Source organism: Lynx rufus, unplaced genomic scaffold (genome assembly GCF_022079265.1).
Source record: "Lynx rufus isolate CCGP_SWC_20201006 ecotype Redwood Valley unplaced genomic scaffold, mLynRuf1.p SCAF_3, whole genome shotgun sequence".
Lineage (NCBI taxonomy): Eukaryota > Metazoa > Chordata > Mammalia > Carnivora > Felidae > Lynx > Lynx rufus.
The window spans coordinates 150338504-150361073 of NW_025814845.1; the positions used below are offsets into that span (position 1 = coordinate 150338504).

The window sequence follows — 22570 nt, forward strand, 5'->3', positions numbered from 1 at the left end:
CCTGGAGCCTGCTTCGGATTCTGCGTCTCCCTCTCTCTCTCTCTGCCCCTTTCCCACTCACACTCTCTCTCTCTCTTTCTCAAAGATGAACATTAAGGGGCGCCTGGGTGGCGCAGTCGGTTAAGCGTCCGACTTCAGCCAGGTCACGATCTCACGGTCCGTGAGTTCGAGCCCCGCGTCGGGCTCTGGGCTGATGGCTCAGAGCCTGGAGCCTGTTTCCGATTCTGTGTCTCCCTCTCTCTCTGCCCCTCCCCCGTTCATGCTCTGTCTCTCTCTGTCCCAAAAATAAATAAACGTGGAAAAAAAAAAATTAAAAAAAAAAAAAAAAGATGAACATTAAAAAAAAAAATCCAAATACAAAACATTGACAGTAAGCACATAATAGAAATGTCTTTTAGTCCATGACAGCTATTGTCCAATATGCTCATGATTAATCTTGGAATTTCACTCTCCAGTAATTCCACAGGTATCCGGAGGTAGCTGGAAAAAAGTCAACCTGTATATATTTACATAGGAATTGCTTCAGAGGGTATAGAGCAGGTCTTCTGAAAGCTCAGCCTAAGTGTGTAACAAAAAGGCTATCACAAGAAAAGTTCTCTTTAGAAAATAGTGTTTGGACCTGGTCCAGCAGGCCATAGCTGGAATAGAATAACCAGTGGCCTTTTGAAATTCCCACCCCCATTTGTTGAGTCATCTGAAGGGATGGGGCCCAGAAACCTGAACATTGAGAGAAGCTCCTCGGGGAGATTGACAAGGCCAGGTGAGAGAACTACAGTCCTGGTAATCAACACTTAGCTCACGACCAGGAAGGTAATCAAAGTAGGAGGTGCTACCCATTATTAGTTAGATCATCTTTGATACTCCTAATGTCCTACAGATATGTCTTTTTACAGAAAAATAAATGAGAAGTGATAATTGTTGAAGAAGTATTAAAATCTCACGTATATTATGAACATGAATATGTCAAACATTTTTAAAGTCCTGATGGGATAGTAAAGTATACTTACAAATTAGGAGATCATCTTGGATAGTCTTTAAAATGTAATCTTTGGTCTCTAGTCAAGAGAATAATGGAGTCTTAGGAGTGATACAAAAATTAAATTTAATTAAAGACAAACATCACATACTTCCACCTTCCCCAAAATGGTCACTTCATCTTAATTAACCTAAATGGAAACTATTATGACTTAAGCCTTCATTCTGTGATATGCGTGTTTGGGCAAGTTTAGGCAAACAGCAAAGATTGAGAACTCCTACCACCAAACCTATAGCACTTTGAAAATGCAAAAGCCAACTTGATTCTCCAATCTGGCAATTCAATATGAGCTGCCAAAATTTCCTCCAATTAGTCCTTGCACTCCTGATAATCGAGGTTCCTTGGGGTATATAACCTTGGGGTCATTATGGTTTTCCCTTGACAGCTGTCCAGGATACAGGAGTCCTCCCTTATGATTCTCTCAGTTAGCCTGGGCAACTCTGGTATCAGAGCCATGGAAGTTCAACATCGTCGTCACCAGCTCTGGAAGATCAAAGTCGTGTTTCCACCCCCAGTCTTTCCGAGCATTGCTGTCATCAAAATTCATCGGCCAACTATCCGCTAGGAAAAAACATGGAACAGAAACTTAAGTTACTCAGGTTCTAGATTTGCAAAAAGGTCTAGAACATTTTATATGAAGGTCTCCTGTACAAGGTACACCAAGGAAATTCACTCTTAGAAATTCTTCCTTTGAGCAGACCAGAGTGGCCATCATGTGCATTCACAGCCACCTTCTCTTAACATGCCTCCTGTCAGACACTGTGAATTGTGACACACTATGAAAATGTGACACGAAGTTGTAAGGTAGGAATCTTATACTCAAACAGTGCTCAAGGGCCACAGTGGCAGAGTCCCAGCATTGGAAACCCCAGGGATATTTTCTTACACTGTCTGCTTGTTTTACGTCTAAACTATAAAATGGCAAAATGCTGATAAGCTGTTTATTTGGAACAGAACTATTCCACCCCCTTTAGGTAGGATTTCCCCAAACTGTAGCAACTGTTGGCTCAACAGCAGCTCCTTCTGCAGAAAGTGTCAGGCCCTCCTTATCCACCACGCTTTGTGTCCTCAGGGGACTCTCAGCCCAGACTGAAGCTTAACTTTGGTTGTCATGGGGTTTGCAACAATGTACCAACCTATGGCCTGTCGAACAGAATCCACATTGTACGTGATCTGGAATTCTGGTATGTGCTTGAGAAGCTCCTGGGCCAGGTCCTCAGGGGTGAAACTCATGGCATTGACATTGTAGGTCCTCATGGACAGGGACTCTGCCGGGGCCTCCATGACTTCCAGGGTGGCCCTGAGGCAATCATCAATATACATCATTGGGAGCCGCGTGCTGGATTTCAGGTTGCACTCAAATTTGCCATTCTTTACAGCATCGTGGAAGATCTGGACTGCATAGTCTGAAAGAGAATCCTGTCTGTGGGTCTTCTTAAAACAGTGAATGAACCTCTTGCATTAGGGCAGTGGTTCTCAGAAGCCTTAGTCTCAGAACTTCTTTATGCTCTTTTTTAAAAAAAAATCTTTTTTTAACGTTTATTTATTTTTGAGAGAGAGAGAGAGTGCAAGCAGGGGAAGGGCAGAGAGACAGGGAGACACAGAATCCGAAGCAGACTCCAGGCTCCAAGCTGTCAGCACAGAGTCTGACACGGGGCTCAAACCCCTGGACTGAGAGATCATGACCTGAGCTGAAGTCGGAGGCTCAACTGATTGAGCCACCCAGGTGCCCCTGAGCATCCAACTCTTAAAAATGTTTTTTTAATGTTTGTATTTATTTTTGAGACAAAGAGAGAGCATGAGCAGGGGAGGGGCAGAGAGAGAGAGAGAGAGAAAGAGAGGGAGACACAGAATCCGAAGCAGGCTCCAGGCTCTGAGCGGTCAGCACAGACCCCGACGCGGGGCTTGAACCCACAGACCATGAGATCATGGCCTGAGCCAAAGTTGGACGCTTAACTGACTGAGCCACCCAGGTGCCCCAGAACTTCTTTATGCTCTTAAACAACACTGAGGACCCCCCTCCAGGAGGTCTTATTAGTGGGAGTTACACCAGTACCTACCACACGAGAAATTAACTGAGAATTAAAAAAAATATTACATTTTAAAATGACAATAAACCCATCACATGTTCATATATATATGATATTTTATATGAAGAACATATTTTCCAAACAAAAGAAAATTTAGGGAAAAAAATGGCATGTTTTACTCATTTGACAATCTCTCCACTGCTTGGTTTAGAAGGAGACAGCCGGGGTCTGAGGCCTGCTTGTGCGTCCAGGCCACGGGCCACCACACATCACCCAGCCTTTTACAAAAGTCCTCCGTGCCCTCATAGAAGGGAGTGAAAAAAGGGCAAACAACATCTTAGTACTGAGATGAAAACAGTTTTGACCTCTGAGACCCCCTGAAAAACACCAAAGATCCTGAGGGATTCCTAGGAGAGGCACTGTATTAAGGCAAAAGCTTTTTCAAAAGTAACCCAAACCAAAATCTCCTTTAAAATCCCTCAGATTTTGTCAAGATTTATCTTTTATATTGTATCTCAGGACCCCTCATATAGGGGTTACTGAATATAATGCATGCTTGAGTCCAAATTAATTATAATAATACTTAAGCTCCTTTTAAAATGCATCTACTGGGGCGCCTGGGTGGCTCAGTTGGTGAAGCGGCCGACTTCGGCTCGGGTCATGATCTAGCGGTCCGTGAGTTCAAGCCCCGCATCGGGCTCTGTGCTGACAGCTCGGAGCCTGGAGCCTGTTTCGGATTCTGTGTCTCCCTCTCTCTGACCCTCCCCTGTTCATGCTCTGTCTCTCTCTGTCTCAAAAATAAATATGAATGTTAAAAAAAATAATAATTAAAAATAAATAAATAAAATGCATCTACTCCTGAAACCAATATTGCGCTGTATGCAAAAATTTTTTAAAAATCATAAAAAATAAAATAAAATATGCAATGCATACAGTCCATTTTCTGCATTAAGAAACAAAGCTCTTGGGGCGACTGGGTGGCTCAGTCAGTTAAGCATCCAACTTCGGCTCAGGTCATGATCTCAAGGTCTGTGAGTTCAAGCCCCACATCAAGCTCTGAGCTGTCAGTACTATTTCAGATTCTGTGTCTCCCTCTCTCTCTGCCCCTCTCCTGCTCACACTCTGTCTCTCTATCGAAAATAAATAAACATTAAAAAAAATTAAAAAATGGAAAAAAAAACACCTCAACCCTCTCTGCATGAAGAAACAAAGGCTGCATTAAAAAAAAAAAAAAAAAAAGAGGCTATTTCCTATTTGGTGTCTTCCTACATCGCGGGTGACAAATATGTCCTCACACCCGATCTGATTCCAGCACTGTGGGTGGCCAATCCTGAGCTGGATTTGCAGCACCAGCATGAGCTGCCCTTAACAAGTTCAAGTCAAGAGGATTCCGTGAGCTTCTCAGATGCACCTCCCAGAAGGGATGTGGGACATCTGTGAGCACACAGTTAAAAGACAGCCAGTCCCTCACCTCTTCACAGCACTAAGAAAGCCCTTCTCACATGGGACAGAAACAGAAAACAACACTTACCAGTTGTTCCTCCACCAGGCTGGGAGTCCGCGGAGATGATTCCAGGGTATCTCAGGCATCGGAAATCTAACCCATACCGGTAATGATAATACTAGAGAAAAGAGAAAAACTACTTTAAAACCAGTCTTTTCAATCAGACAGAGCAAAGAAAACAAACAAACAAAAAAACGCTTTTTTTTGGTGAAAGATCTTTCCATGCAGTTCTATTAAAATATTCCTTAAGGAAAGGAGACTGTAGGATTTCTAAGAGTCACTCATTTTTCTTTAATAAATAATCCTGAGGTTTTTCTCTTCAAAAAATCATCACTCTGGTAACATATTAACACGGTAAATAATAAATCAGTCCGCACTAGAGGCTTCTGACTTTGTTTGGAAGCAAGTCACTGCTCATTGTCCTGAACAATTCTCCACGGGCATGTTCCTGCAATGCAGCACTAGAAAGTGCAGGGGGTGGGGGGGCAGGAGGAGAGGAGAGCAATAACTGATATATCAGCTAAAGGAGCAAACACCAATTGACATTTGCTGTAGAGTTATAAAGACAACGATTATTTAAAAAACTAAAACCCAAAGTCATTTGACGTTCTCTAGAACACAAAGTTTTAAAATCACCTCCAGTAACTGCCAGTACCGGGAGCTTTTTGAAAGACTGGACCAGCACACAGAAGAGAGGCAGCAGTGGAGGAGAGGGTGCCATTTGAGAGGCCTCTAGGAAGGGCTGAGTGTTATCATGTGGCCAAGGGCTGAGGAGTTCTTCTGGAGCTATCAGGACTCACCACTTGGCAAACACAATCAGTTTAGGAGCACTTCTGGGGGCTGGGAAGGGGCGGGGGCAGGGAAAAGTCACCCCAAGGATGAATCAGCAAGTGTTGGAGGCAAAAACGAACAGAAAAGGCAACACGGAGTTATCTTGCCAAGCAATGCTTACTTCTCCCATGAGCTCCGCATGGACCTTGGACACCCCGTAGATAGTCCTGGGCCTCTGAATACAGATATCGGGAGTTGGATTCCGGGGAGAAGTAGGTCCAAAAGCTCCGATTGTGCTAGGCACAAACAATCGCAAATTGTGCTCTGCTGCAACATCCAGGACGTTATGCAATCCTGAAACGAAGAGACATGGTCACAGTCTGAAAAGTCGCTTCCCGGTGAACTGAAAAAACTGGCAAACAGATCATTTGGGGCAAGAAACTTACCGGTGATGTTTACGGCTCTGGCCAAGGACACGTTTGCTTCTCCAATGGCACTGAGCAAAGCGCTATAATGAAACAACCAGGTAATGCGGTTGTTTACCACGATCTCCCGAAGATTCTTGTAATCCAGAATGTCAGAATAAATAAATGGGCCTACGAGGAACACAGCAAGACCACAGATGCGCAAGTTTGGGGTTTAAAAAGCCAAGTGAACTTTCTCTTCCTCTCCTGTTGGCTTGTGAATTCCAGTAGGGTCAACTTGGTAACTAAACCACTTGGACAACATGCAGCATTTTTCTTATGAAAAGAGTAACAAACCCCTACCACCCCACAGGTACTAATAGCTAATGCTTACACAAGACCTACGCTTGCCAGGCACTGTCCTACGGGCTTTCTCTCTCTCTAGCTCTCCTACAGTTTTTCAGGGAGATACATTTTATCGAGGAGGAAACTGAGGCACAGAGAAGTAAGAACTAGTCAGGATGAAACAGAGAGCAAGTGGAAGAACTGGGGTCACAACCAGGCAGCCGGTTCCAGAGTTGGTGCCGTTAATACTACCCGACATGCACACAGTGATTTCACTCTGTTGAAAAGTTACCTATTTTAAAAGGAATATAAAAGTGGAGTTTTGAAAGAATATACAGCTTGGTAGAGAAGAACCATAAGCAGGAGTTCATCATACCCGGTCAGGCTGGAGGAAGAGCCAGTTTCGTTCAGTGGCAACTTCCCCCACGGCCCCCAGGGGCCACATGATAACACTCAACCCTTCCTAGAGGCCCCTCGAATGGCACCCTCTCCTCCATTGCTGCCTCTCTTCTGTGTACTGGTCTAGTCTTTCAGGCTCCCAGTACTGGCAGTTGGTGGAAATAATTTTCAAACTTGGTGTTATGGTAAGTACCGGTAAGCCAAATGCTGACGTGGAGCCACAAAGGACTCGCAGACATTATAAAAAGGTTTCCAAGGTAGGAGAAAACTTGAGTAGAGGAGTCTGGAGGCCTTGTGTGTATGCACAGCAATTTAAGAGCAAGCCTATGCAGAAATAGATTAATTTCTATTAATTTCTATAAATTTTTAAAGCTCCCTTTCCTCATTAGAGCACTTGATTTTTGTTTATTTTCCCTCTGAGCCAAGAAGTTAACTAAGCACTCAAAAAGGCAAGAATCAAAGTTTTTATTCCAAAAATACTATCCCAGATAACATCCAAAATATTCCAAAACTTTACTTCATGTTCAGAACTCTCCTGTTCTTGTAACACTTGAGCAAACAACAGCATCACTGCAGACATTTCCCAGAACTACTAGGGACAAATGTATGAGATTTTTATTCTATTTTATTTATTTATTCATTTATTATTTTAATGTTTATTTTTGAGAGAGAGAGAGAGAGACAGAGAGAGACATAGAGCATGAGCAGGGGAGGGACAGAGAGAGAGGGAGACACAGAATCTGAAGCAGGCTCCAGGCTCTGAGCTGTCAGCACAGTCCCATGTGGACCTTGGACACCTCATAGATGATCTCAGGTGAGATCATGACCAGAGCCAAAGTTGGATGCTTAACTGACTGAGCCACCCAGGCATCCACAACATAGGAGATTTTTAATAGTGACACAACTCTGCCTCAAAAGTGCTTTCTTCCTTTCTTTTCTTTTTTTTTTTAAAGTAGGCTTTACTCCCAGCATGGAGCCCAACACGGTGCTTGAACTCACAACCCTGAGATCAAGACCTGAGCTGAGCTTGAGAGTTGGACACTTAACCAACTGAGCCACTCAGGCACCCCAATAATGCCTTTCTTTTCATCACAAGCCTGGTTATGAGCTGTTGTACACAGTGATTCCATGAACTGCCTCTCTAACTGGAATCTGAAAATCAAGAGATAAAACAAAAGCAAGACATATTGATCTCTTACCACCGTGGAAGATGTGATCTGGTGGTTTCCTTATGTCGGACAAAATCACATTGTCCTTCCCAAATCGTTTCCTGAAGGACAAAATCAAAACACATGAGTAGGTACATCTAGGATATAACTGGTCCGATGAAAACACTCTTTCAACAGGGAAAAGGACCAGCGTGGGAGAGGATGAGCCATGGACCTGTTACAAGTGTATGATGTTAAGAGGCAAAATAAAACGTATTCTAAACAGCCAGTTAGCTGGGACACCTTTAAAATGGTAAGGGGCAAGAAGGAAGAGAAAAATTAAATAATAAAATGGCACCAAAGGCAAGTTGTACATACTGAAGAATTCAGATTTTCAATCTTAGCTTTTTGGGCTCTTACCTCAAAAAGTTAGCAAGCCCCACTCCAAGCTGGCCAAGACCCCCTAGATGAAGAAGAAAAAAGTGGACCTTTAATCCAAATCTAACCGATTCAATTATTCCCAGAACACAATGACACACGACGACTATATGACAATCTCAGCTAATTAAATTAGGGAAAGTGCTAGTCTGACCTGACAGAACTAAATTACCTCCTCCAAGCTAAGACAGAGATCAATGCAGGTAACATTAGTTTCAGAGACAAAACTCTTCCCAGCATGGAGTAGTTGTGGGAAAGAAAGCAAGGGTGAAGGAAGAGAAAAATCACAAGAAAGCCGGACAACTTCCTAGCTCCCTGGACCAGGAATTGCCTCTCATTATTTGATGGGCTCTGATGCTTGTGTGCGACAGGTGCCAAGACATTCAAATATAAGGGTTTGAGGTCAGCCTCCAGTGGGATTATCCAGAAGCCCATCCTCCAGCAGAACTGGGCTGACAGGAGAGAAGAAAGAGGGGACAAACCAGGAAGTCATCTGAAAAGGGGGCAAACATCTGAATCGACAAGGAGCTATGAAGAAAATTAAAAATGTATCTTAGAGCTTCCTGATTAGAGGCTTAAAAATGCCACTGGCGGGGGCGCCTGGGTGGCTTAGTCTGTTGAGCGTCGGACTCTTGATCTTGGCTCGGGTCATGATCTCACGGTTTGTGACTTCAAGCCCTGTGTTGGGTTCTGTGCTGACAGCACAAAGCCTGCTTGGGATTCTCTCTCTCCCTCTCTCTCTGCCCCTCCTCTGCTTGCGTGCATGCTCGCTCACTCTCAGAAGTAAATAAACATTGAAAACAAAATATGCTATTGACAGAAGTGGGAGAGGTTGGGGCTATGGGTACATTTGGGGGAATGTGACAGCAAATTCCATCTGAGAGAAATAAACGAGGTGGAGAGATACAGAAAGTGGGGTTTCCTGTAAGCACTTGTTACCGTGGGACTAGAGCCAAGCCCACTAACATCACCACTGGGTTCTAGAAGATGCTCTATTGGTGGAGGCAGGAAGGAGTAAACCAGAGAAGCAGGTAAACCAGGGAGGACAGTGCAGCGGGGAACTGACTACACCTGAAGTCAGTCTCCAGCAGGAGAAGAGGCAGCGGCAGTGACAGAAACACACACACACAGTGTGAAGAAGGTAGGAAGCCAAGGGAAGACAATCTGGCAGGAAGGAGGAAATAAAGCGTGCCCGTCAAATCGGAGGTGGGCTTGGGGGGGCTGGAAGGACGCGGAGCGCCCTGTGAAGCCCAGAGCGAGGAGCGTACATCAGGGGCTGGGTGTACACGAGGCCCGGAGCACAGGGAGTGAGTGCAGCGGCAAGATCAACAACGTTGTGCGATGTTGGCAACGGGTTCCTCAGGCCCTGACCTGCCTTCTCTGTTGCCCACACACAAACACGCAGCAGCTGCTTGGGACAGGTGACGCCAGGTTCAGGTTGAGGGGTTTGGCCAAGAAAAGCTGTGCCTGATGCACAGTCCATGCCCCAGTCCCTGCATATGACCTATCTGTGAGCCCTCGCCCCCCAGGCCATCCCAGCAGACAAGGACACCGGAGCTCCACAGCAGCTTCTTGGCCCCCAGGTCCCTCTATCCTCCCTTCAGACCATAAAAAATTACAACAAGGAGGGGCACCTGGGTGGCTCAGTTGGTTAAGCATCGGACTCTTGATTTCGGCTCAGGTCATGATCTCGCAGTTCATGGGATTGAGTCCCCCATTGCACACTTCGCTGATAGTACGTAGCCTGCTTGAGATTCTCTCTCCCTCTTTCTCTGCCTCTCCCCTGCTCGTGCTCTCCCCACCCCCCTTTCTCTCAAAATAAATAAACAAACATTAAAAAAAAAAAAAAGATTGTGACAAGAAAATGAAGCACCGGCAACCGTGACAAAATAAGGATTTGGGGCTTGCAAGATTCTGGAGGAAGCCAATAGCAGAACAGGTAGTTTCTGATGAATGTGTTAGCTGGTGACATGGCAGACCTTCCAAACACAAAGTCACACAGAGACAGCACAGAAAAGAAAATAAGAATCAAGTTTCAAATGTGGAAAAAAGAAACAAAAAACAAGAACAAAAAACACCCCAACCTGTAATTAAGACGCGTGGCTGGTCTGTTCCAGAGAAAGAGGAAGAGTAGAAGTTGGCATCTGCTGGAATTTGCCGAGGGGAGGTGCCCAGAAACCGGGCCAGCGGGGCAGAGGTCCAGCAGCCACAGGCTGGTCTCCCCGGCATCTGGCCCACAACCTGCCGCAGCATCCTGGCGACCGGCATCGCTCTTCAAATACCCTGCAGTAATAAAGGAGCAGAGCTCACTACACAATCTTCTATTCTCCCAACGCGTCCAGACTCAAGCTCTTTAACTGAAATGAACACTAAGATTGTCAGCTCATGACCCAAAAACCGTTTGGAGTCGTGAACTGAACTAAAGAGGCTACCGAGTGGGAAGCCGGTCAAGAGCCTGCCATGAGCTGTGCTCTGTGAAAAGGGCATCAAACACTGTAGGCAAACAAAAGCCGGGCAGAGATTTAGAACTGAAATCGCACAATGCGGACATCAATGGCATCTAACGGTCACAGTGGAGGTGACCGTATATACAGCCAGAAACACCAAGTCAGTGGATTCCAGTGAAGCCTTCAAATCTTTACAACTGTTACCAGTCTGTCCACGCACCATCACAAGGCACAAACAGGTCCCAGGTTTCATAAGCCAGTGCCCTGTAGATCTTGTGCTAACACTCAGATGTTACCTTTAGAATGAACCAGACTAGAAAAGCAGATGGTTAAGATAAAAAGGCCCTTGGCGATATTTAATAAGCTGTAACTACTTTGTTTACTGCCATCTCCTTAGAAAGGATCATTTAGAAAAGTCATTTTTGGGGCACGTGGGTGGTTCAGTCAGTTAAGCATCTGACTCTTCTCTCAGCTCAGGTCATGATTTCATGGTTCGTGAGTTCCCGCCCTGCGTCGGGCTCTACACGGACAGTGCTGAGCCTGCTGGGGACTCTCAGTCTCTCTCTCAAAAACAGATGAATAAACAACAACAAAAAAGCCATCTTCTCCTTTCCTTCCAGATCACGTACATTTTAGTCTCCCTCCTCTTCCTCACCAGTTTTATTGCTTACTGACCATGAAATCAGTTCTGGCCTTAGGAGGCCAAGATGGTCCAATCATACATGGCTTGAGACCAGATCCGCATGCAGGGCTTCCATTTTCCTGATTCCATGCCCTGCACCCAGACAAGCATGTCACAAGAGTAAATCAGAGCTACCCCGCTTGCTTTGCTGGTTCCGACCCTCTAAAGTCAGGCCTACCGCACTCTGCACACAGCCCTGTGGCTTCCACAGTAACCTTTCCAACAGAGCTGGGAGATAAAGCTTCAGAGCCAATCCTGCTGGCCTGCCCCGTTACAAAGAGCTGACAAGATCTCCACCACCTTCTGTTTTGCATCATACAAGGAGAAAAGGTAGATGCCAGTTTTAGATCTGACCTTGGCCAGCTACCACGCTCCGCTCAGCGCCTTGAGGCAGGAACAGTAACACAGCCCTTCAAAGCACGGGGGCCCTTAGTCCCAGCCAACTTTGCCAAACAAGCAGAGGAGAGCCTTCTGCTGGAGCCTCTCTAGCTTGCTGTGGGGGTGGTCAGGACTGGACAAAAGGCCCCCCCTCCTCTGGACTGCATTACAGGAAAGGCCCAAGCATCTCAGAAAGACCTTTGTTTGGAGAAATCATCCTTTTAGTCATGGTTGTCACCCGACACCAGGTAAGAACAGGATTCTTTTTCTTCTTCTTTTTTTTTTTGCGGGGCCGGGTTGGGAGGCAGGGTGGAGTAAATTGTAATTTTTTTTAAATTGGAAACCAAACACACAACTTGGAATGGATTCGAGGCAAACTGTGCCATAGCACTTTAAGTGGCTACACAAAATTTAAAAAGCAAGTGGGGCGCCTGTGTGGCTGAGTGGGTTAAACATCTCTTGATTTCTGCTCAGGTCACGATCCCAGTGTCACAGGATGGAGCCTGGTGTTTGACTCCAGGCTGAGCGTGGAGCCTGCTTAAGATTCTCCCCCGCTTCCTCTCGCTCATTAAAAAAAAACAAAAACAAAAACAAAACGCTCTTCAAAAAGTAAGGAGCTATCAAAAAAATGTTTCTAGTATGGGACCAGTAGTGCAAGAAACAGCGTGTGAATACCTGGATAATACACCCATTTTGCAATAGTGCAACGCTCAAGTACATATTGCTGACTGTCCATACTCCACACTGAGTCTTGGCTCCTCACTTCTACAACATGCTGACATTTCCTAAAGAAAACTACTTAAAAAAAAGGCATAACCCAGATCTTTCCTCCTTGACCCACTCCATCTCAGTTTAGGTGTTCAGAAGGGCCTAGATTAATCCAGAGGCAGCTGCATGCCACATGTGACTAGATCAGTTTTCTCAAGGTTTCAGGACCATGACAGTAAGATAAGGGAAGGAAACACGGTGGAATGAAGTCCTTATTGCTATACATGCATATTGTTGGACAGCAGGGGGAAACCTTTTACAGACAAGTTACCAAAAAAAGGCAAATAACTTGGAACACATTGTGCAGTATCTGCACGTTGCTGTCACTGTGTGTACGAACTCCTCATAGTTGGACTGAATATCTGCTTCCCTGATCGTTTTATCAGCCTACCATCTGCTCACTTTTCCACCAAATTTGTCATCACATGGCCAAGCCCTGCACTCACATAGCCATTGCCATCCTTAACAAACACGTGGACTGCTTCTCCAATTTCTTCTTCACTGTGCCTTTCATTTTTTTTTTTTTTTTTTGCCATCATTGTCAGAAATTCCAGGAGGTCAAGTGTGTCCTTATCATCAGCATCCACTTCACTGATCGTGTTCTGTAACTCTGCTTCTGGGAGATTCTGCCCGAGAGACCCGGTTACAGTTCCCAAAGCTTCTGTTGTTATGGTTCCATCACCATCCTTGCCAAATGGTGGAAAAGCTTCTTGGGATTCTGCCGTCTGCTCCTTGGTGCTGCATGCTGGTCTCTGAGATGCCACCACCCAGCATGCCCCACTCGGACCCAGATTTCTGGCGCTTAAAGCTGCTTTTTTCAGCAAGTGCCAAGGGGACGGCAAGGAAGCCAAGAAGCAGATAGATTTGGCAGAACATTTAAATATCAAAGACAATTCTCCATTCCCCATAGCAAATAATGGATGGCTAGTTGAAAAAGGTGGGTTTGTTTCTTTTTTTTAATGTTTATTTTTGAGAGAGAGAGAGAGAGAGAGAGAGAGAGAGACCCCAAGTGGGGGAGAGGCAGAGAGGAAGGGATACAAAGAATCCAAAGCAGACTCCAGGCTCTGAGCTGTCAGCACAAAGCCTGACAGGGGGCTCAAACTCAGGAACCGCAAGATCATGACCTGAGCCAAAGTTGGACGCTTAACCAACTGAGCCACCAAGGTGCCTCTAGTTTTTCTTCTTTTAAGGTTAAAGAAGGGGTGTCTGGGTGGCTTAGCTGGTTAAGCGTCCAACTTCGGCTCAGGTCATGAGCCTGCGGTTCATAAGTCAGAGCCATGGGCTGGGCTCTCTGCTGTCAGCTCTGAGCCAGCTTCGGTTCCTGTCCCCCATTCTCTCTGCCCCTGCCCCCCCAAAATAAACCTTAAAGAAATGAAAATAAAGGTTAAACAGACTGAAGTCAGGGAAAAAGCAAACCTTGAAGATACAAAAGACTTGCGACTCCATTCATCTCTTTCCCCACAAGGAGAAAGCATGGAGGAGGCTCACATTCTTAAACGAATATAAAGCACTTTAGGTTAACAACGTGGACAATTCATAACTGAGTTGGTTCTTCTTATCTCACTACTACTAACAGCTAACATTTGAAACTCGCACTCCCGCTATATGCCACGGGCCAGGGAGTCAACCAGTTAGGTCTTAAACACCAAGCCACAGTACTGTCGCCATCATGGGACCACTCTGATTAACCATGCATGGGCACTGAAAACAAAACTCCCAACCAACTATAGCATGTCGCTTCTCCAAGTCAAGATGATCACCTCGCTACTTACGGCCAAGTTCAATCTCATAGTCTTAAGGCAGCAATTCTCAGGTTTTCTGGTCTCAGGACCCCTTTACATTCTTAAAAATTGAAGATGAAAAAGAGCTTTTGTTTATGTGGGTTACATCGGACAACGTTTGTTGTGTTAGAAAGCAAAATCGAGAAACGTTTACCATAAAATTCACTTAAAACCAATAAACAGATAAACATATTTTTATGAAAATAACCACATTTTTGGGGCGCCTGGGTGGCGCAGTCGGTTAAGCGTCCGACATCAGCCAGGTCACGATCTCGCGGTCCGTGAGTTCGAGCCCCGCGTCGGGCTCTGGGCTGATGCCTCGGAGCCTGGAGCCTGTTTCCGATTCTGTGTCTCCCTCTCTCTCTGCCCCTCCCCCGTTCATGCTCTGTCTCTCTCTGTCCCAAAAATAAATAAAAAACGTTGAAAAAAAAATTAAAAAAAAAAAAAGAAAATAACCACATTTTTTAAAAAACCTAGTGAGAAGAGTGCCACTGTTTACATTTTGTACATCTTTGTTGTTTGCCTTAATGGAAAACAGCTGGATTCTCACACGTTTCTGCACCCCATCTGTGACTTAAATTGAAGTATGTATAAAAAACTCCAGCACACGGCAAAAGAATGGGGAAAGGGAGCAGTGTTTTAAAAGCCTTTTCAAGGGTGCCTGGGTGGCTCAGTCAGTGAAGCATCAGACTGTTGATTTTGGCTCAGGCCACGAGAGTATAGTGAGTTCAAGCCCCACGTTGGGCTCTGAGCTGGCAGTGCAGGGCCTGCCTGGGATTCTCTGCCTCTCCCGACTCGGTGCTGTCTCTCTCTCTCAAATAAATAAATAAAACTTAAAAAAATAAAATAAATAAAAGCCTTTTCAGAGAATTCTGGATACTCATCTTTGCTATCCCAAACTCAACACATGGTAGTTTCTTAAAGGTTACCTGCAAAGTAGAATCTGAAGCCATTATCAATGCACCCCATTACATTAAAACCCACTGGTCTATCTAGTGCTTTGAATGGATCCTTTACCCCTGAATGATTTTGTAATCTCATATACTGGTTCAGCAAGTTAAGCAGGGCTTCCAAATGTTAACACACTTCACTATACAATATCAACAAGTCACACTGATCTCATCAGAAAACTTCTAAATACTGGGAAGCTATCAAGCTCGCAGTGGTGGATACAAGTTACTTGGCAATAAACACCATTAGCTGTTTTCTTGAATTGACAAGCTCACTTGGTTCATTTTTTTAGAAAATGTATTCCAGGGGCGCCTGGGTGGCTCAGTTGATTAAGGGCCCATCTTCGGCTCAGGTCATGATCTCACAGTTTGTGAGTTCAAGCCTCGCATTGAGCTCGCTGCTGTCATTGGGGAGCCCACTTCAGATCCTCTGTCCCCCTCTCTCTGCCCTCCTCCCCCGCTTGCACTCACATACTCTTTTTTTTTTTTAATGTTTATTTTTGGGAGAGAGAAAGAAAATGTATTCCAACCATCCAAGTATGAATAACCCTAGATTTTCAGTTATTCATTGAAACAAAAATAATTTTCCATTAAAAACAAAGTGGGGGGGTGGGGAAGGAGGGTGGTTCACCTCACAATTCAATCATTCAGGTGCTTCACCTCAAGTAAGCCGTCCCACCTCGACATAGAACAGGTGCATCCACTTACCACATGGCATCCTAAAAAGATAGGTCCTCCGGGGTCAAGATTTAATAAAGCTTCACATTTTTACTATTATGTAAAGGGCATTCCTAAGTAAATCTGGCAAATTTTTCTTTTCTTTTCTATTTTTTTATTGAAAGCCCACGAAGAAGACCATCTACTGGTCGTTTGATGCCACGGCCTTGATTCCTGTAAAGGCACCAGTAGTTTTAGTCAACACTGTTTCTGCCCCAGCAGTGCAAATTCAATGCAGTCGTCCCCAGATAAAGCCTGAAATTTAAAAGTGTTCTTCTATGCTGAATACTTTGGCACCACTTGTATTTGGTGCCAAGCACCTCCTGAAAAGATGCTCTCTGGTGAGCAGTTTGGTGCTGATACCAAAGGAATACAAACAAAATGACAAATCTAGCCAAGGCTGCTAGTTCTTCCATTGATTTGTAAGGTAAAATTCACTTCTGTTAAGATACTAATGCGGTCTTCATGTGTGCAGCGAAAGTTTTAATTTGACAAGCTTCTGTATTATTAGAAAGTGACAGTGCTAATGATTCCTTTCAATACTTTTTCATCCCAACAAGGCTGTATTGTGTTTCTCCAGCCACCGCAATTGGATAACCTAGCCTGCCCGAAGCTTCAATAGCTTTTTCGTTGCTAGTTTGGAAAGCTGTGACAAATCATTTCTGGCTTTTAAAGAGCTCATCATAGCTACATTTAAGCCATTCAATTCATTTTTTTCTTTAGAGGACTCTGCATGGTTGATCTCAGAATAATGCTACTGGTACCATAATATTATTCAAAAAAGGTTCTGCTGCATAAGACATATAATGTAAATTTCTAACATATGTAAAACTGACACAATCTGTCACATTTTTACGTCTTTTTTAGTTCTGTCTACTTCTCTGGAGTAAATTCCTCCCTTCCATTATTCAGACAATTTTTTTTTTTCAACGTTTTTATTTATTTTTGGGACAGAGAGAGACAGAGCATGAACGGGGGAGGGGCAGAGAGAGAGGGAGACACAGAATCGGAAACAGGCTCCAGGCTCTGAGCCATCAGCCCAGAGCCCGACGCGGGGCTCGAACTCACAGCAGACAATTTTGATAGATCATTTCATTTTTTTTCCCCCAGCTTTTATAGACATGAATGGTACATTTTTGAGTAGAAAAAAATCAAGTTTTCTAATATCTTCCTGTTTAGCCAACAATCTATCCTTATATAAAAAAAATATATAAATATCCTTTATTTTAGAATAATTTTATAGCATTTAAAAATTTAGAAAAGTTTTCAAATCAAGACTACAAAGCATACTTACTTTTTGTGGGGTTTTTTTTTCCATATATGCAAAACTTAGAGATTTCAAAGTAATGACTTAATAAAAGAAAACGAGGTCACAGAGGTGATTGTAGGTATAACTGGATAGCTAGTAAGCATGTAGTAGAAGTACTAAAAATAAACTGAGTTTATCTCTGAAAACACATATTTATACTCCAAGCCTACTTACCCTTAGAAAGTTCTAGAAACATGAGATTCTAGAAGACACAAGCACACATTTCATTAGCCATCAGAGGAAAGGCTCATCACAAGTCATGGAGACTCCCACTGTATGCTTGTCAGAGAAAGAATGAAAATGGCGAATAACATCTCAGTCTTATTTTTAAAAGTTTGACCTCATAGACCCTAAAGTCTGTCTCATACTTTGAGGAGAGCTGCTCTAAAGTAAAATTTGCCTTGCCAACCTAGTTATTAAATGTATAAAGGGAAACCATCAAAGATTCTCTGTCCCTCTTTAAAGATCAGGTTATAGTCCGTAGACTCTCTCCCAAGCACCTTGTTTACTTTAACTGCAAAGGGATGAAAAAGAAAAACGTCAACAACAGACTCCTCCCCAGAAATAATGAAGTGCCTCCCGAACCCAGGCCTCTCCAGGGTGGTTACTATAACACTTTTCCCATCTCCTGGCATGTACCCTATCTGCATGAACCACAGAACTCTAAGACAGCAGTGACATCAGGAAGAGAGTGGGGGTGATACAGATAAAGACTCAGAGCTCAAGTGGCTTTGGTCATTGTACAGATATGGCAGGGCTAGTTAAGGAATTAAGGGGAATAATACTGAGGTCTCTAATTTGTGCTACAGTAAGAATGGGCTCCCTGGAGAAGCAGATCAGGTGAGAAGACAAGGAGTTTGGATTTGGACATGTTGGTTTTCGGTGCCAGGAGACAATATGGCTGTCTCTCTCATAAAGTTGTGTGAGTGCTTATGAGCAGTTCCTAGGAGTACCTGATGTATGTCAGTACTCACCAAACACCGTGTGGAACAGATAGACCGGAAGGAGAAAACAGGAAATATCAAGGGTTTGTCTACACCACACAAAAAATACAGAATGCCCCTGTTCTCTGAAAAAAATTACTTCAGTTTCTCAGGGGAAAAACTTACTTCACTTGTGATTGCTCTGAAGATAGATAATTCTGCTTCAGGAATATTAAAAGAAACTCTAAATTGAAACACTTCAGTCCAACAAAATAGGCCTTTTCCTTGAGGGTACACCATCAATTTCCCTTCATGTGCTTGTTGCCTTGTGATCTCCTTCGATTCTAGCCCTAATCATTCTTAGCCATGGAGATACTAACTAAGAACTATTAAGTCATATCTCCAGCACTAACGCATGAAGGTAAAAGTATCCAGCCACTGACAGATGGATAGACAAAATGTGGTATATACACACAACAGTATATTATTCAGCCTTGAAAAAGGAGATCGTGCCACATGCCACAACATGGATAAACTCCCAGAACATGCCAAACGGATGAGTCAGTCACAAAAGGCCAAATACAGTATGACTCCACTCTTAAAAGTTCTACAAGGTATCGAAAGTAATGAAGATCACAGAAAAAGGAAGTAGAAAGGTAGTTGCCAAGGAGTGGGGGATAACGGGGAAGGAATATCAGTGTTTAATTAATTGACATATGATTTCAGTTTTCTGAGATGAAAAAAGTTCTACAGATCTGTTGCACAGTAACATGGATATACTTAATACCACTGAATTGTACATTTAAAAATGGTTAACGTGGTAAATTTTACATTATGCGATTGCAACCACAATTTAAAATAAAATTTAAATCCATTTTTTAAAAAAATGTTTATAAACAAGTTGAGAGGGAGCACTGTGTGCAAGCGGGGGAGGGGTAGAGAGAGAATCCCAAACAGGGTCTGGGAGCCTGACACCGGGCTGGATCTCACCAACCCTGAGATCATGACCTGAGCCGAAAGTAAGAGTCCAGCGCTTAACCAACTGAGCCACCCAGGCACCCCTAAATGCACTTTTAGAAAAAGTTTCCAGCACCAACAAATGGTCTACACAGACATATGTTGCTAAGGAGCTAGAAAATTTGCCCAGTAGAGATCAATGCTGTCTCCAGAGACCTAACAGTTCAGTTGGTGCCTACCAAACTCCAGTCTCACCCAAACTCCCAAGCCCTTTTCCCACTTAACTCCCCAATTTGTTCTCCTCCCTCTGCTGAAACCTCTTGTGTTCTACCGGCTTCATCTTTTCTCCCAGTCTCAGGTGTCTCCAGGACCCACCGGTTGCTCCCAACCTTCATTCCCTACTCCTCAAAGTGGGGCTTCCTAACCCTGCAATCGGTGAAACTGCTTTCAAGGAAGATGTGCCCTAGCCTAGTGGACGATTACTTTCTTTGCTCCAGTAAACTGCTGACCACGCCCACCTTCACTTCTCCCTCTTAGCCTGTTTTAAGGACCAATAACACTTATAAAACACATGCAAGGCAATCTCTCCTTTCAATCTTCCGGTTGACTAAATAATACTAAATGTGTACTCTTAACAGTACCGACCCAAAGAAAAACCAGGCACCTCATAACTACTGACCATTGATCAAACACCTGCTTTCCTGAACTCTTACTGAACCCTCACGGTAACCCTGAAGCTGACATCTTTTCTCCGTTTGGCAGGATGAATTGACCTGTCCAAGGTCAGGCAAATACTAACCAAGAAGGGGTAGGAAACCAGATTCGCTGAGTCTCAAACGCTCCTTCCCACCATCCCTACTCTTCTCCTACAAGAAAAGAGATGCGATCAGGTACCCAAGAAGACGACAAAGAGGAACATCCCCGTGGTTGCGCAGAAGGTACCCTCCACATGCCCCCCCAAGCCCCCTCCAATGCGGTTCCTCTGCGCCCCTCCCTAGGAGGACACCCGAGCAGCCTAAGGGGTTCAGGACACCGCCAACTCTCTTGCTGTGAGAGCCTGCCTACACGCCTTTGCCAAACTTCAAGTTTCCTCAGTTTTAGAAAGGGGAAAATGATGGGACCACCACACTAGATTACTGAGAGGATTTAATGGAGCAATCTAGTTAGAGCACTTAGCCACACTGCTAAACGCAAAGACTCCATCAACGAGCTGGTAAAATCTGGACTTACTGTGGGGATGAGCCGAAAGCCAGAAATGGTCTAGAAAAAAATGCCAGAGTTTTAAAAAGCATGAGATACAGAGGGTCTCAGAGGGCAGTCCGGCTCTGAAGAGCGGGTGTCCTCCTCCCATGCACACTTGCCGGGGAGAGGGGACCCAAGAAGACGCGGGGGGTGAGCCGCACACGGGTCTCCCGACCTCAGCCTGGCTCCCGGGGAAAAGGGTGTGGGGTCCCATCCTCCCTGGGAGTTGACCGGGTAAACCGGTTTTACGAGAACAGCCGCGCCTATCTCTATTCCTTGGTGGAGGTTGCCCTTGCAAAGTGGAAGGGGTCGGGGGTCGCGTCCGGTTGACCGAGCGGCTCCCAGTCCACCCCCGCCCCCGGGCCCGGGCTCCCGGCTCCCAGCTCCGCGGCGACGGCTGGAGACCCGCGCTCACGGCCGGGTCACATCGATCGGAGTCCCAACGGGAGCCGGGGAAGGCGGGGGGCGGGGGCGGTGGTGGATCTGCTCCTGGGTACAGCCGCCGGGGTAGCGTCCGGCCACCTCCGCACTGACCTTCCGAAGGAGCCTCCCAGAGATGCTGAGCTGCGAGAGCCCACGCTGCAGCAGCACGTGGCCCGAAATCCTAGCGCCGCGAGCGGAAACCCGAGCGCCTTTATCCTCTCTGCGCCCGAACCCGCCCCTCCGCTCACCAATCCCTTTCTTCAGCCCGCGCCCGGGCGGCGGCTCCAGGTCAGCAAGGGGCCGGGGTGCGGGAGGGGTGTGTGCGGAGGGAGGGCTCCCGTTGCCTTGGCAACCCTCCCCCGCCAGTATAGGCCTCCGCCTCCGACCGACCCGGTGGAGAATTAAGCCACTGCGAGCGACGCGCGCGGTGTACCGGGCTTCGGCGGTGCCAGCCTGCCAGCCTTCACGGGGCACCTTCAGGGTGCCGGCAGCTCTGCGAGGGCGTCCCACTACACGGAAATCGGCCCCGCCGTACGCCTGAGAGCCGGCTCGGGCTGCTGTTGAGCGGCTCCGCAGGGAACCTGGGGATGAAGGCGGGACGCCGAAGAGGAAGCTGGAAGGATTGGCTCAGGAAATACCCCGGGACCCGGAGACAGGAGACCTGGTATGGGAAGACCCTGAGCGAGTCATTTCATCTTGGTTTCCCACATGGGAAACATCAATGTCAAAGTAGATGGCCCCCAAGGCCACGGACCAGCAGAGTCAGCATCACCTGGGAACTTGTTAGACACGAAAATCCGGGGCCCCATCCCAGACCTGCAGAGTCCTGATCTCTGGGGGCGGGGTCCCGCCAGCTGTGTTTTAACAAGTCCTCCAGGTGATGCTCATGCGCGCTAAAGTTGGAGAAGCGCTGGTCTCAGGCCCCAGTTCTCAGACTTCGCTGCCTGTTAGAATCACCTGGGAGTTTTTGACTCTCCCAATAACCAGACGGTACTCTGAATCAAATGAATAAGAATCTCGTTTGTGGGGTTGGGGGAGGAGGAGCCCAGGCTTAAGTATTTTTTAAAAGCTCAAGAGATTCCAATGTGCAGTCAAAGCTGAGACAAAGCAGTGCCCATCCCCCCACCCGGATCTACTGAATCACTGTCTGCGTTTTAAAAGATCCCCAAGCGATTCTCACGCACATCAGGATTTTGGGAAACAGCTCTAAGGAAGGTCTCCTCCAACATTAAGAATCTATGACCTCATTAAATAGGTCTAATTTTGTTTTACAGACACTTAGAATGCTCCATTTCTTCAACATTTTTTCATATGACATAATCCTCATTATGTGTTTTCTCTGTTGCACTTGAACTCTAAAATCTTAATTACAGGCTTTTTAACCTCTCAGGAGACTTCAGAGATTATGAAGGGCACCATACCCCCTTCACAGTGGAAAAGGCAAAGACCCTTCCAGAAGGTAAAGACATTTGCTCAAGGCCAAGGGACTAGAATGCTGCCCCAGGCACTGGGTCCTTTCTAATACATCGTATCGTATCACGAGGTTTAGTTTTTTGTTTTTGTTGTTTGGTTTTGTTTGTTTGTTTTCCTCAAACCTTGTGATGGCATCAGAGAGCCGGAGCTTGCTTTGAGTGGGGTTGGAGGTGGGGAAGTTGCTGAGTGGAGCAACCCACTGACTTTGCTGCTGATCGGGATCCGGGATGGGGTAGGGGAGAGAGAGGCGTGGCTTAAGCCTTTGTTTCCGAGGACCAGGGCAAGGAGGAGGGTGGATTTACAAGGGACTGAAAGCTGCGTGGTTTCTGGCTACCTACCATCAATTTCCTCTCTTTCTCACGGAAACAGTCTGGTAGTAACATCATCAGCCCTCTTCCTCTTCCAGCCAAGAGAGAGGCACTTCCAGTGGATTTGAATCCTGGTT

The 22570-nt window shown here is 45.5% G+C and overlaps 1 protein-coding gene across 4 annotated transcripts; it reads right to left on the reverse strand.

Moving 5' to 3' along the window:
* Nucleotides 1-1085: 1085 nt before the first annotated feature.
* Nucleotides 1086-20823, reverse strand: LOC124520307 (L-threonine 3-dehydrogenase, mitochondrial). Of its 4 annotated transcripts, XM_047091103.1 has the most exons (11): nt 17282-17393; nt 15790-15972; nt 12797-12976; nt 10160-10358; nt 8058-8100; nt 7689-7759; nt 5788-5937; nt 5523-5695; nt 4598-4688; nt 2173-2442; nt 1086-1597 (listed from the first exon to the last, which is right to left on the reverse strand). In XM_047091103.1, the coding sequence occupies exons 4-11, from the start codon at nt 10341-10343 to the stop codon at nt 1458-1460; spliced, it is 1122 nt and encodes a 373-aa protein (XP_046947059.1). In that variant the 5' UTR covers nt 10344-10358; nt 12797-12976; nt 15790-15972; nt 17282-17393; the 3' UTR covers nt 1086-1457. The 4 variants fall into 4 exon arrangements, with proteins under 4 accessions (XP_046947059.1, XP_046947060.1, XP_046947061.1 ...); XM_047091104.1 differs by lacking the exon at nt 12797-12976; XM_047091105.1 differs by lacking the exons at nt 12797-12976; nt 15790-15972; nt 17282-17393 and adding an exon at nt 20764-20823.
* Nucleotides 20824-22570: the final 1747 nt, after the last annotated feature.